Genomic DNA, 14,278 nt, shown 5'->3' with positions numbered 1-14,278 from the left:
GCTGAGTTCTAATTCCAACTCTGACACAGTTTGTGGGGCCAGTCACCTTAACATCTGTGTTTCCTCAGACGTGAAGTGGGAATAAAAATACACACTTCACAGGGGGAGTGTTGTAGGTGGTATATTTAACTGTCTCATAGTTGTAAAGCATTTTGAAGATGAAAATTACTATAGTATCATGTAATAAATGTTTGTCACTTTAGCTGTTACTTTTTTTGTTTTGAGTGTATGTAGTTTTTTACCAGTAAAGCCCCTGCTCCTCACACACCTTTTTCTTATTTTCCCTTTTCTTTTTGGGCACTGCCTATTCCATCATTCTGGACCTCCAGTCTTCTGTGTTTCTCTCCCTAGCATCTTGAATAGCAACCTAGTTAGAGATTTGTAATTCTGTTTAGATTTCTTCATTCTGGCCATGGAATTTTTGTAATGTGATTGAAAGCTCCAGAAGTAAAGCTGATATTTAAGAGGATATAATATGCACAGTATGTTCTCCTTTAATAGACTGGAGCACAGTTCACATATCATAATGTTATTTACAGATCACTACTCACTCATTGCTAACTAATCAAAAAGTTCTTCAGCAGTGTCTTCTTCTGTTTCTCATTTGAGGCCTGATGTTGACCTTTTGTGACTCTAACTGTGGAACTTTAACATTCAGTTAAAGTCATTTTCTGTATTCAATAAAAATAAAGCTGGAAAAGACCCCTTATATAGTCTACTACCACTGGTGTAACACATTGCACTCTGTTGGGAAACAACCATTTTTATAACTGATCTTAAGCAAAACTGATCTTCAGCCAATGAGCAGCATGGGGTGGAGTGGGGGAGAAATTACTTTTGGTTGCAATACCACTTATTGTATACAGGTAATACTTGCTCAGGACAAAATACTTACTGCAAGGTATTATTCTTGTTAAATAACTATATATTACATGCCATTCTTCAGACTAGCATGTTTCTCTCCAAACTGCCATGTCCTCTCTACATAGTAAATATACTGGAGTATATAAATATAGGTATGCTCATGTAGCTCTGTAAAGGGATTAAATATTAACAGATTGAGAGCCCTGATCGTTGACTCTGGCTGAGGAGCACTTGATGCAGGTCAGGAGGGGAGTGTACAAATGTGGCTTTAAAGCTATTTTTGTGCTCTTGTGATCCTGGGACTGCTTTAATTAGTCCTCTCCCCTAAATCAGGTAAGAAAAGCCTGAGAGTTGCTTTTATTTGTGCTGGCTGTCAGTGGTCCCAATAGGGTGTTACTGCATCTTGGGGTTGCTTGGGCTTGCCCAACATCCCCCTTTTCCATTGCCACACCTCCTATGCTAGTCACAGGGAGTAGGAGTTGAGCTGTTCTGGCAGCTACCCAAGGTTTATCTTGTACTGGATTGATCCTGTTGCCACCAGCTATGCCAGTTGAGCGCAGTTCTGCATCAGCAGAGCAGCCCAAAACTGCACTAATGCAGCGGGGAATCTGGATCTCTGTCTTAATTAAGTTCATGCCTCATACGTGCTTATATTTACTTCTACCTAAGATTTTTAACAAACTGAGTGTAAGCAGGCTCCTCCGGGTGTATGTGGTGGTTATTTGTGAAAAACTTCCTAGCATGCATCTCTGAGCCAGAGCACAGAGCCACTTTTTGGGCAGGCTGTAGTTGTGGTTGAAGTCTCTCTTGTGTTCCCTTAGATAGGACTTTTGTCCTTTGGATTCTCACAGTCTATAGACCCTGTATCTACCACCCACTCCCGGGCCCGTCTGCCCCAAATCCTCCCTCAAAAGAGCACTGTTTAGAGAATTCATTGTCTCCCAAGTAACATCTTTGTAACCTACCCTTTTTCCACCCGCACTAAAGCAGGACCTCTGGTGTACAACCTTGTGAGCATACACATATGGAAAAGGATTTTAACTATGTCCGTTCAGCTGTGTGCATGTAACGTGTACAAATAATATAAAAATAAATTCACACAGTATTTCTGAACTTAGTTTATTTGCAATATTGATAAATCTAACATCACAAAAGATTTTATTTTTTAAGCTTGTATCCAGGTCTCCTATTCAACATTCAAAGAAAAATTTAATATCCTGTATTATAGGAGGAATTGGTAGCTACCGCTGTATTTAGGCTGCCTAACGTTTTACATTATAAAGCATTCTGCAACTTTTTCTATGAGAAGCTGTCACACCTTCATTGCTTGCAGCTGGCCTTTGAATGCCTTCAGGGAAGCCTTGAAGGCCTTGCGGTGGGTAGAATGTCTTCAGTCTAGCAAAATGCCTTTTCTTTGTATTGAATCTATTTCCCTAAGTTAAGTATCCTCACACCTTCTTGTCAGCTGTTTAAATGGGCCATCTTGATTATCACTACAAAAGTTTTTTTTCTCCTGCTAATAATTGCTCATCTTAACTAGCCTTTCACAGTTTTTATGGCAACTTCCAACTTAGCTCTGTGTATACCACAGTATGCCAACATTTTTATGGCTGACTTAGAACAACGCTTCCTCAGCTCTCGTCCCCTAATGCCCCTACTCTACTTGCGCTACATTGATGACATCTTCATCATCTGGACCCATGGAAAAGAAGCTCTTGAGGAATTCCACCATGATTTCAACAATTTCCATCCCACCATCAACCTCAGCCTGGACCAGTCCACACAAGAGATCCACTTCCTGGACACTACGGTGCTAATAAGCGATGGTCACATAAACACCACCCTATATCGGAAACCTACTGACCGCTATTCCTACCTACATGCCTCTAGCTTTCATCCAGATCATACCACTCGATCCATTGTCTACAGCCAAGCGCTACGATATAACCGCATTTGCTCCAACCCCTCAGACAGAGACAAACACCTACAAGATCTCTATCATGCATTCCTACAACTACAATACCCACCTGCTGAAGTGAAGAAACAGATTGACAGAGCCAGAAGAGTACCCAGAAGTCACCTACTACAGGACAGGCCCAACAAAGAAAACAACAGAACGCCACTAGCCATCACCTTCAGCCCCCAACTAAAACCTCTCCAACGCATCATCAAGGATCTACAACCTATCCTGAAGGACGAAGCATCACTCTCTCAGATCTTGGGAGATAGACCAGTCCTTGCTTACAGACAGCCCCCCAATCTGAAGCAAATACTCACCAGCAACCACACACCACACAACAGAACCACTAACCCAGGAACCTATCCTTGCAACAAAGCCCGTTGCCAACTCTGTCCACATATCTATTCAGGGGATACCATCATAGGGCCTAATCACATCAGCCACACTATCAGAGGCTCGTTCACCTGCGCATCTACCAATGTGATATATGCCATCATGTGCCAGCAATGCCCCTCTGCCATGTACATTGGCCAAACTGGACAGTCTCTACGTAAAAGAATGAATGGACACAAATCAGACGTCAAGAATTATAACATTCAAAAACCAGTTGGAGAACACTTCAATCTCTCTGGTCACTCGATCACAGATCTTAGAGTGGCTATACTTCAACAAAAAAGCTTCAAAAACAGACTCCAACGAGAGACTGCTGAATTGGAATTAATTTGCAAACTGGATACAATTAACTTAGGCTTGAATAGAGACTGGGAATGGATGAGTCATTACACAAAGTAAAACTATTTCCCCATGGTATTTCTCCCTCCCACCCCACCCCCCACTGTTCCTCTGATATTCTTGTTAACTGCTGGAATTAGCCTACCTTGCTTGTCACCATGAAAGGTTTTCCTCCTTTCCCCCCCTGCTGCTAGTGATGGCTTATCTTAAGTGATCACTCTCCTTACAGTGTGTATGATAAACCCATTGTTTCATGTTCTCTGTGTGTGTGTGTATATAAATCTCTCCTCTGTTTTTTCCACCAAATGCATCCGATGAAGTGAGCTGTAGCTCACGAAAGCTTATGCTCTAATAAATTTGTTAGTCTCTAAGGTGCCACCAGTACTCCTTTTCTTTTTGCGAATACAGACTAACACGGCTGCTACTCTGAAACCTTAGCTCTGTGTGTGTGTGTGTGTGTCTGTGTGTGTGTGTATATGTATGTCTGTCTCTCTCTCTCTCTCCTTACTATATGTTCCATTCTAAGCATCCAATGAAGTGGGCTGTAGCCCACAAAAGCTTATGCTCTAATAAATTTGTTAGTCTCTAAGGTGCCACAAGAACACCTGTTCTTTTTGTGGATACAGACTAACACGGCTGCTACTCTGAAACCTATAAAATTCTGTTCAACTTTTATTGAGATATAAACTACTAAATTTTTTTTCCCTTTCCTCACTTATGTACCTTAGGAAACTAAAATAATAATTGAGCATGAAAATTCTAAGTTCAGGCCACATCGCTGCCAAAGTAACAGCGGCAGATGCTGTAATGAGAATACCTGAGGCAGTTGTATTGCGGGAGGAACTTCCCCCCCCCAATCCCAGCTCAGAGTTCCTGCATCCCATATCCCCTCTTGGGGCATCATAGAGCTGGAGCTGCCAAAACTCCCAGGGGTGGTATGAGAAAGAGGGAGAGCCAGGCTATGCTCAATCTGTCTTTGACAGAGTTACTAGTCTAATGGATGAAGGGGAAGCTGTAGACATGATATATTTTGACTTCAGTAAGGCTTGATAGGGTCTCACATGACATTCTCACAAGCACACTAGGGAAATGTGATCTAGATGAAATTACTGCAAGGTGGCTCCATAACTAGTTGAAAGACCATACTCAAAGAGTAGTTATCAATGGTTTGCTCTGAAACTGGGAGGATTTATCTAGTGAGGTCCTGCAGGAGTCTGTCCTGGGCCCAGTACTATTCAGTATTTTCATCAGTGACTTGAATAATGGAATAGAGAGGGCGCTTATAAAATTGCAGATGATATGAAGCTAGGAGGGGTTGCAAGCAGTTTGGAGGACAGGATTAGAATTCAAAATGATCTTGACATACTGGAGAGTTAGTCTGAAATCAGGAAGATGAAATTCAATAAAGACAAGTACTTCACTTAGGAAGGAAAAATCAAATGCACGGCTACAAAATGGGGACTAACTATCTAGATGGTAGTGCTGCTAAAAGGATCTTGGGGTTATAGTGGATCACAAATTGAATACGAGTTACCAATGTGAAGCAGTTGCAAGAAAGGCTAATATTCTGGGGTATATTAACAGAAATGTCATATATAAGAAACAGGAAGTAATTGTCCTGCTCTACTTGAGACAAATGAGGCCTCAGCCGGAGGACTATGTCCAATTCTGGGTGCCACGCTTTAGGAAATATGTGGATAAATTGGAGAGAGTCCAGAGGAGAGTAACAAAAACAATAAAAGGTTTGGAAAACCTGATTTGTGAGGAAAGGTTAAAAAAACGGAGCATTTTTAGTCTGGAGAAAATAAGACTTGGGGGGAACCTGATACATCTTCAAATATTTTAAGGGCTGTTCTAAAGAAGATGTTGATCAAGTGGTCTCCATGTCTACTGAAGGTAGGACAAGAAGCAGTCATCTTCATCTGCAGCACTGGAGATTAGGTTAGATATTAGAAAAAACTTTCTAACTATAAAAATAATTAAGCATTGGAATAGGCTTCCAATGACAGGGATTCTACAACCTTTCTTGGAGATTTTTAAGAACAGGTTAGACAGACACTTGTCAGGGATGGTCTAGGTTTAGGTAGTCCTGTCTCAATGCAGGGTGCTGTACTAGATGACCTCTTGAGGTTCCTACCAGCCCTATGTCTCTGTGATAACCCCTATCACATGGCCCCACTGTGCCCACCCACCCCTTCTGTGTGGGCACCTGGGAAGGTATGAGCTCCCCCAACGCCAGGTGGGAGAGAGCCAGACTAGGCTTACCCCAACCACTCCTCAGACCCAGCATGTAGTGACTGTGTCCAATCATTTCCTTCTTTGGGAGTCATCTTTCTTCTTACTGCCAGTTTATGGAGATAGTTCTGTAGCTCAAGTGGTGTCCATCTTACACTGAACGTTAAGGGTTCAAATCCTGCCGATAAATGCATAATGGGGGGCTGTTACAGTTGCACAGAACAGAATTCATTTTTACTCTTTAAACGAAAGAACTCCTAGGAAATGACATACAAAAACCTGTGTTATTTAGGTTGCAAAGTCAAGTACTAAAAAGTTAGGAAATTACAGATTTTTCCTTGCCCATGCATGGTCATGACACCCTTCTCATCCCTTGAAGACCTGGACTTTGCAGATGATCTCGCTCTCCTATCACATACCCAACACCATATACAAGGAAAAAAAAAAACTCGACTAAACTCATTCAGCCAGCAAATTGGACTGAATATCAATTGCAATAAGATAGATATCATGACCTTTAATATTGCCTCACCATCACCAGTACAGGTAGAGGATTATGTTCTCACCAGTATAGAAACATTCACATACTTGGGCAACACCATCAGCTAGGACAGTGGAACAAACTAGGACATCCGGAACAAGATCCAAAAAGCCAGGAACACCTTCAGGAACTTTAAATACAGTCTGGAAATCATTAAAACAACACCAAAACCAAACTCAAAATTTATCAGAGCTGCATACTTTCAACATTACTTTATAGTACAGAATTCTGGGGAATGAGACAGTATGACATGTCCAAACTGTTTTAATACCATACAACCTGCTTCAGAAAAATCCTCCCAAGTTTGGTCATATGTATCCACATGTGCAAGATCCCATCCCTCCTTAAGGTCTAGGTCCTAGTAGAATTGATGAGCCCACCTTTTGAACCCCTTGCAACTTGCTCTCTGGTGCACCTCTCTATGAAGGTAGCATTTCTAGTGGCCACTTTCTTGGCCAGAGGGGTGGGAGAGTTAAAACCTCTAGCATCCTCTTCCCTGCACCATTTCCCCTAGGGATAAGGTTCATCTTCACCCTCACCCAAAATTTCTCAATAAAGTAGTCTCTGATTTTTATGTCATCCGGGCAGTCTCTTTGCCAGCTTTCTTTCCAAAATTTCACGCCCATAGAGATGAGGAGAGACTGCATTTGTTGGATGCCAGAAGGGCTCTAGTTTTCTATCTGGAGCATACTAAGTCCTTTAGGTCTTCTATTCAGTTGTTTGTTGTGGTTACAAACCAAACTAATGGCAGTCCAGTGACTACTCAGATGATTTCATCCTGGATCTCTTCATGGTTTCATTTGTGCTACCAGTGGGCTAATCTAACCCTACCAGTTAGGAAATCGGTGCATTCTGCTGCAGCACACGGCTTTCTTGGTGAAAGTACCTATAATGGACATTTGTAAAGCGGTGACGTTTTGTCATCAGCCTACATTTTTGCTTTGTATTATGCCATTTCCCATTAGTCCAGAGACAGTGCCAGTTTCAGACGGGATGTCTTACAGTTACCTCCATGACAGGTTTCAGAGTAACAGCCGTGTTAGTCTGTATTCGCAAAAAGAAAAGGAGTACTTGTGGCACCTTAAATTTGTTGGTCTCTAAGGTGCCACAAGTACTCCTTTTCTAGTTACCTCCATGATTTTCTTCTTGTGAGTCACCTACAATGGAACGGACATGTGCAAGCACTGAAGAACAAAAAACAGTACTTACTATTCTGTACCTGTTGTTCTTTGAGTTGTGTTGCATATGTCCATTCCATGACCCCCACCCGCCTTCCCCTCGTTATCGGAGTCTGTTCAGTACGATGGAACTGAGGGGAGTTGGGAATGGCTCTGCCCTCTTCTACTTGCACACAATAGCACAAAGTGGCAGAGGGTGCTGGAACCTCCCCAACGGGTATCACTGAGGGGAAAAAGAAAAGGAGTACTTGTGGCACCTTAGAGACTAACAACTGTATTTGAGCATAAGCTTTCGTGAACTACAATTGTGCACAAGATGAAATGAACACATGCAACACACCTCAAAGAACAACAATTACAGAAGGGTAGGTAACTTTTTTCTTTGTGATGTGATGTTAGTTACATAGATATTTCTATACAAGCATATCGGTTCAGAAATTGTGTGTGCCATTTTGGGGAAAAAGAATATATAGGCTTCCCAGTTGATGGTCTCTCTAAAATTCAGTGAGCTGTTGCAAGATAACATAAAGGGGATATTTCTGAGAGTTGGTTTTAATTATGGTAAATTGCAGAATATAAAAACTTTGTTTTAAATAGTGTGAAAACATTGTTTTTCACTATTTATGCCACTGTCTTGCCCCTGTTTTGTTCCTGAGCTTTTTAAACTCTGTTATTTCTCTAACATTTAGTTCAAAACTAGATTAATTTAATCTCGTTCCTGCTGTTGTCTGGAGGATTTCCAGCTGTTGTAACAGGGCTTTATTTTTACTATATTGCATTCAAAATAAACTTCTATTGTGTTCATTTCTAGAGTGCTGATGCAGTAAAAAAGGCTAGAAGTTACTTGGAATTTGTGGAAGATTTTATTCAGGTGCCCAGAAATCTTGTTGGTATGTAATATTGCTAAAAGTTTAAAACACTTGAAAATTTGGGGAAAGAAAGCCTGTTCAGTTTGACTATGCATAGAAGGCTTAGATGCCAGTATTTGACAGTTTCTCCCTTCACTCAGAAACTAAAACCTTTAAATAACAATAGGTATAACAGGACTGTTGAAAACATCTGTGTTGCGCATGTGGACATCTTGTTGTCAATTCTATTTTGTAATTAATTTTAAAAATATTAAATAGAATGCTTAGATATTATGGTTGCACTTTGAGAGTCATAACAGATTCAGACTTGTGCAGTCATATGCTTTTAAATTTCCTGCTTGTGTAAAGTTTAAATTGATAAATGGAGGTGGGAGGAATGGAACCTAAAAAATCCTCTTTAAAAATTAATGTTGAAAATGATCTTTCAAAATTAAGTTTAAAAGAAAATAATTTCCTTTGAACCCTAAGAATCGCATGGTGATTCAACTAAGATACCATTGTCCAATGCTTAGTTCTGTTTGACTGGTTATGCCTTTTGAATGGTGTGCTGCAGTATACACAAGCAACAGTATGATATTCACATCCTTTCATGTATACTAATCATTCTTAAGGTATCGTGTTCTTTTAGTTGAGTTTTTTAATTTGGGGGCAGAAATACTTTTTTTTATGGATGAAATTCCTAAAACAATTAAAATGGATGCTTCAGCTGGTTCCTTAAATACCCTTATGCAGTCTCTGAGCTGCTCACAATTATCTTTGAGGACAGGAAAGGACTCAAGACTGGAAAAGAGCAAACATAGCACCACCTATCTTTAAAAAGGGGAACAAGGAGGACCTTGGGAATTATAGACCAGTCAGCCTAACTTCAATACCTGGAAAGATGCAGGATCAAATTATTAAACCATCAGTTTGTAAGCACCTGGGTGATGATAAAGTTATAAATAGGGCTGGGCTGGAAATTGCCATTTTTTTGGGGACTCCCCAATCAGAGGGTGGGCAAGGCGCGCAGGGTCATGCACCCCTAGATTTCTGCCTGAAGACATGTGACTCATCCCCAGGGCAGAGGCTGGAGCAGAGATGACGTGGGTGGAGCGCAGGGTCACAGCCCTCCCCAGATTTCTGCCCAGGAAGGGTGACAGAGCCAGGCCATGGCTCCCCGCCCTGGGGAGGGGGAGAGGCTTGCAGGGAGGCACTGACTGACAGGCTTGCGCTGCGTCCTAGGCCTGCACCAGTCACCCTGCCACCATGACAGGGATCACGACACTGCCCCCAACCTCAAATGTGAGGCCGCAGGTACTCCCTTCAGCACCCCCCCAAACATTCCCTCCAGCATCCCCCCCCCAAATACTTCCTCCAGTAATCCCCCCCGATACCTTCTCCTTGTACAGGCACACCCCTTGAGCAACCCCCACTTTCAGTAAACAGACTGGGCTAATTTTTAATTGACTTTGGGCTATTAATGCAGTAGAAATCTGGCAACCCACCTGACTCATTCCCAGGGTGCGGGGCAGAGGCTGGGGACTGGTTGCTGTTGAGACTCACTGCCAACTTCTCCCTGCCTCACGCAGGCTTGTGCTCAGCAAAACCGCTGTGGAACTTCCCCTGGGCGGGCAGGGCTCCTTCACCATGCTGCAGAACAGACGATGCTTGCACCTGCTCTCAGCAGTGTCCACCGCACCTCTCCCCCATTCACCTCCCCTGCATACAGTTGGCTCCTGCCCACTCCCCTCAGCACAAAGCTGGCTCTAGCCCTCAGTATTACAATACAATACAATATTTTTTGCATTAATGTAATGCATATTCTGAATTTCTAAAATATACAGCTTTGAAAATCTGAAATTACTCTGTTTTCATTGCTGGAAAATGCTGGCCCTAGTTATAAGGAATAGTCAGCATGGATTTGTCAAGAACAAATCATGCCCAAACAACTTAATTTCCTTCTTTGATAGGATTGCTCACCTAGTAGATGGGGGAAAGCAGTAGACATGATATGCCTTGATTTTAGTAAGGCTTTTGACACAGTTCTACGTGATTCTTATAAGCATACTAGGGAAATGTGGTTGAAACTCTGTAAGATGAATGCATAACTAGGTGAAAGACCATACTCCAAGAGTAGTGATCAATGGTTTGCTGTCAAATTGGGAGGGCGTATCTAGTGGGGTCCCGCAGGGGTCAGTCCTGGGTCCAATACCATTTAGTATTTTCATTAATGACTTAGATAATGGAGTAGAGAGTATGCTTAAACATTTTTCAGATGACACCAAGCTGGAAGGACTTGAAGGCACTTTGGAGGACAGGTTTAAAATTCAAAATTACCTTGACAAATCGGAGAATTGGTTTGAATTCAACAAGATGAAATTAAATAAAGACAAATGCAAAGTACTTCACTTAGGAAGGAAAAATCAAATGCACAACTGCAAAATGGGGGATACCTGTCTAGGTGGTAAAGGGATCTGGATGTTATAGTGGATTACAGACTGAATATGAGTCAAGAATATGATGCAGCTGCAAAAAAGGCTAATACTCTGGGTGTTTTAACAGGATGTCGTATGTAAGACACTGGAGGTAGTTGTCCTGCTCTACTCAGCACTTGTGAGGCCCCAGTTGGAGCACTGTTTCCAATTCTGAGCACCACAATTTAGGAAAGATGTGGACAAATTTGAAAGATTCCAGAGGAGGGCAACAAAAATGATAAGTTTTGAAAACATGACCTATCAGGAAGGGTTAAAAAAAGTGGGCATGTTTAGTCTTAAGAAAAGAAGACTTAGGGAGGACCTCATAACAGTCTTCAACTATGTTAAGGGCTGTTATAAAGAGGATCAATTGTTCTGCATGTGCATCAAAGCTAGGACAAGAAGTAATGGTCTTAATCTGCAGCAAGGGAGATTTATGTTGGAGATTAGGAAAAACTTTTTAACTGTAAGTGCAGTTAAGCCTTGAAATAGGCTTCCAAGGGTTGTCATGGAGTGCCCATCTTTGGAAGCTTTTAAAAACAAGTTGGACAAACACCTGTTAGGGATGGTCTAAGTTTACTTGGTTCTTCCTCAGTGCAGGGGACTGGGCTTGATGACTTCTCGAGGTCCCATCCAGCCCTAAATTTCTGTGATTCTATGATTAAGATAATTCCTGTCTCTTAAGCTGTTGGAAAATAAAGGTTGGTTCCCACATCCTCTTCAAGATAAAACACACATTTTCCTAAAGCTCCTTGTTCCAGTGTACTCCTGGACTTCAGTTTTATATATCCTCTGATAGAAGGCATCTCATTAAGCAGAGTGCTTCTAACATCATACTTTGTCACGGGTTTGGTGCTCGGAGAGGAGTACTATCTACAGAATCATACAGCTACTAAACACCCCTGAGTTTGGAAGTCAGTTATAAAGGAATGACTACTATATGTCTCAACACTGTTTATCTCATGAGATTTGACAAGATCACTGTGCAAGGTGGTATGACTGTAGGTCTGAAAGATCTCTGTTTCAGAGGGACTTTTTAAAATTCTGGGTTAGCTCCATTATATAGGAATCTAATATTTCCTGGTTTTGGTTCAGATAGTTTGAAATAAAGCAAGAAGAGCTTGTAAAATTATAGTGCCATTGAATCTTAGCCCTGATTCAACCTTACACTTGAACCTAAGCTGGATCCAGCCACCACCATCCATGGCACACATCTGATTTGTATATTGCATTGATTCTCCCACTTGTACCTTGTGTTGTCATTTGTACCTATGTAAAGTAGAAAAATGAAAAATGTGACATAAAGTCCAAGGTAGTGGATAATTGGGCTCATAAAGCATGACTTTTATTTTATTACTATTCCTGTGTTAGTACATGTAACTTGGAAATGACAAGGAAACTATGTTAAAGAAAACTTTTAAGCATCAATTCAATAATAGCTATTTTCCTCCCCTCAAGGAAAAGTTATTGGAAAAAATGGAAAAGTGATTCAGGAGATTGTAGACAAGTCTGGAGTCGTCCGAGTCAGGATTGAAGGGGACAATGAAAACAAACTGCCCAGAGAAGATGCAAGTTATTTAATCTTTCCTTCAACTATTAAACTTGTATTTTTGAAAATTATGTTTATGCAATTTGTTATCAAATGGTTTTGGAAGGAGCAAAGGTGATACTGTTTACTCTCTGTGTAATATTAACAAAGTATTTGTAGAAAGTTGACAAGTCTGGGAAGGGATGGGGTACAAGATCACTCAGTGGGTTAGTTTGGGATCTCCATTTCATATATAGCACAGGTTGTTAGTATCTAATGGCTGTTTTGTTGCCTATGAGACATTATTTTGGTCTCAATCCAGTTGCTGGTCGGCTGGTATCCATATCACAAAAACTACTAGAATTGATACTAGATGGGAGGGACTGTTCTTGGAATTCCCAGGAGAAAGGCCAAAGAACTGGTTCTGGAGACTGAATTATTCTTTCACCATTAAGGATGATCCTTGTAGGTTTTGATTGAGGCACATTTGTGGATCAGAGTAGAGGAAGATAACACCGCAGCTGCCAGTGCTGTACCTATTCCGTGGATGTACAGAGGACTTCACTCACCAGGGCTGTCAAACCAGCACCTTTCACCAGCAATAAATTTACATTTAAACTTCAGCAATTCAGGAAAGTTGATTTAAATAAACATATATTGCTCAATAACAAATCCTTTGATTTGAAGCATCATTTCTCTCACCTGATCACCTGCACAACTGTCATGTAGTTGCTACACTCTTTAGTCATGAAAATATTTATTTGTTTTTTATTTAGAAAACATAGAGCTAGAACTTTGATCCCTTTAAGATTCATCTGTGCTGAAAAGATGGTTTAACTTGCTAGTGAAGGATTCTCCCTTTTTGCGGGAATTTGGGAATGGCATAAAACCACCACAGCTACTCCTGTGCTGGCAACTAGTGCAGTGGGCATGGCTGGAAAGTGGTATGGACTGAACATCCCCATGCCCCAGCAGTCTGCAGCTGCTGAAATGGTCTATTGGGGCCATAGGCAGCCAAGCATAAATTATACCAATTGTGAAGTTTCTCTAACTTAGAGTAGCCCAAGGTTTAGAGAAGTGCAGAAATGTCTGTCACCGTAGCCTCCTTCGCCTGACCGTATCTAGTATATACAGCCCAAGGTGCAGGCTACATTGTTATGCGTGGTGTTTGTAATTTATTTCCAATACTTAGGGAGATAATTTGTTGTTGTTTTTTGTTTGTTTGTTTTTTGTGGTTTTGATAATATGTTGCTCTTTTTGAGAATGATTATAGAGTTTTGTTTCTACAGGGAATGGTCCCATTCGTATTTGTTGGCACTAAAGAAAACATTGGAAATGTCCAAGTTCTTTTAGAATACCATATTGCCTACCTGAAGGTATGTTTTTATCTTTGTATTTTGGAAATGCTTATTAGAGAAAATTATCAATTTATACTTACATTCTTGAGCAACACCTTTACTTCAGTGGGAGTAGTAGAAGTTCAGTTCCTCTCAAGATTAGCCCTAAGGTTGTATGTAAGGCTTCAACTTTGTTCCCTTGCACATATGCATTACGTTGGCCTTAAATTATATGATCACAGATTATCTAAAATACAAATAAGGTTAATAAAATAAGGCTGCAGGAGAACACTGTTGTGTATATTTGATAAAAAGTGTGTGATCTCAAAATTCACCATGTTGTCTTGCAGACGTGCAAGGGAACAGAGATACTGTGTTTTAACCTACTTTTTTGCATGTCCTAACTTAACAGTTCAATCTTAATCTTTTAACATAGGTTCTCCTTTGAGTGATTCTGCATGTATATAATTCCATATTATATGTGTGCATTCCCAGTGCCCTCAAATTGGAGACTGCAAGCTAGCATTACTCATTAGAGCAGCACATGTACCCTGTCCTTCCTTGTGCTATGGACAAAGGAT

The 14,278-nt window shown here is 41.0% G+C and overlaps 1 protein-coding gene across 3 annotated transcripts in view; it reads left to right on the top strand.

The window, feature by feature from the left end:
* FXR1 (FMR1 autosomal homolog 1) overlaps nucleotides 1–14,278 on the top strand; it is a 67,438-nt gene that overhangs the window by 40,886 nt on the left and 12,274 nt on the right. For all 3 annotated transcript variants that reach the window (XM_038416995.2, XM_038416997.2, XM_043492454.1), the window contains exons 9-11: nucleotides 8,322–8,400; nucleotides 12,291–12,400; nucleotides 13,650–13,736. In XM_038416995.2, the coding sequence (XP_038272923.1) occupies nucleotides 8,322–8,400; nucleotides 12,291–12,400; nucleotides 13,650–13,736 (276 nt within the window). The remainder of the gene's footprint in view (nucleotides 1–8,321; nucleotides 8,401–12,290; nucleotides 12,401–13,649; nucleotides 13,737–14,278) is intronic.

The sequence above is a fragment of the Dermochelys coriacea genome, chromosome 9 (genome assembly GCF_009764565.3).
Source record: "Dermochelys coriacea isolate rDerCor1 chromosome 9, rDerCor1.pri.v4, whole genome shotgun sequence".
In the NCBI taxonomy this organism is placed as follows: Eukaryota; Metazoa; Chordata; order Testudines; family Dermochelyidae; genus Dermochelys; species Dermochelys coriacea.
The sequence above is the reverse complement of the archived record's forward strand: the minus strand, read 5'-3'. Positions and strand labels throughout refer to the sequence as shown.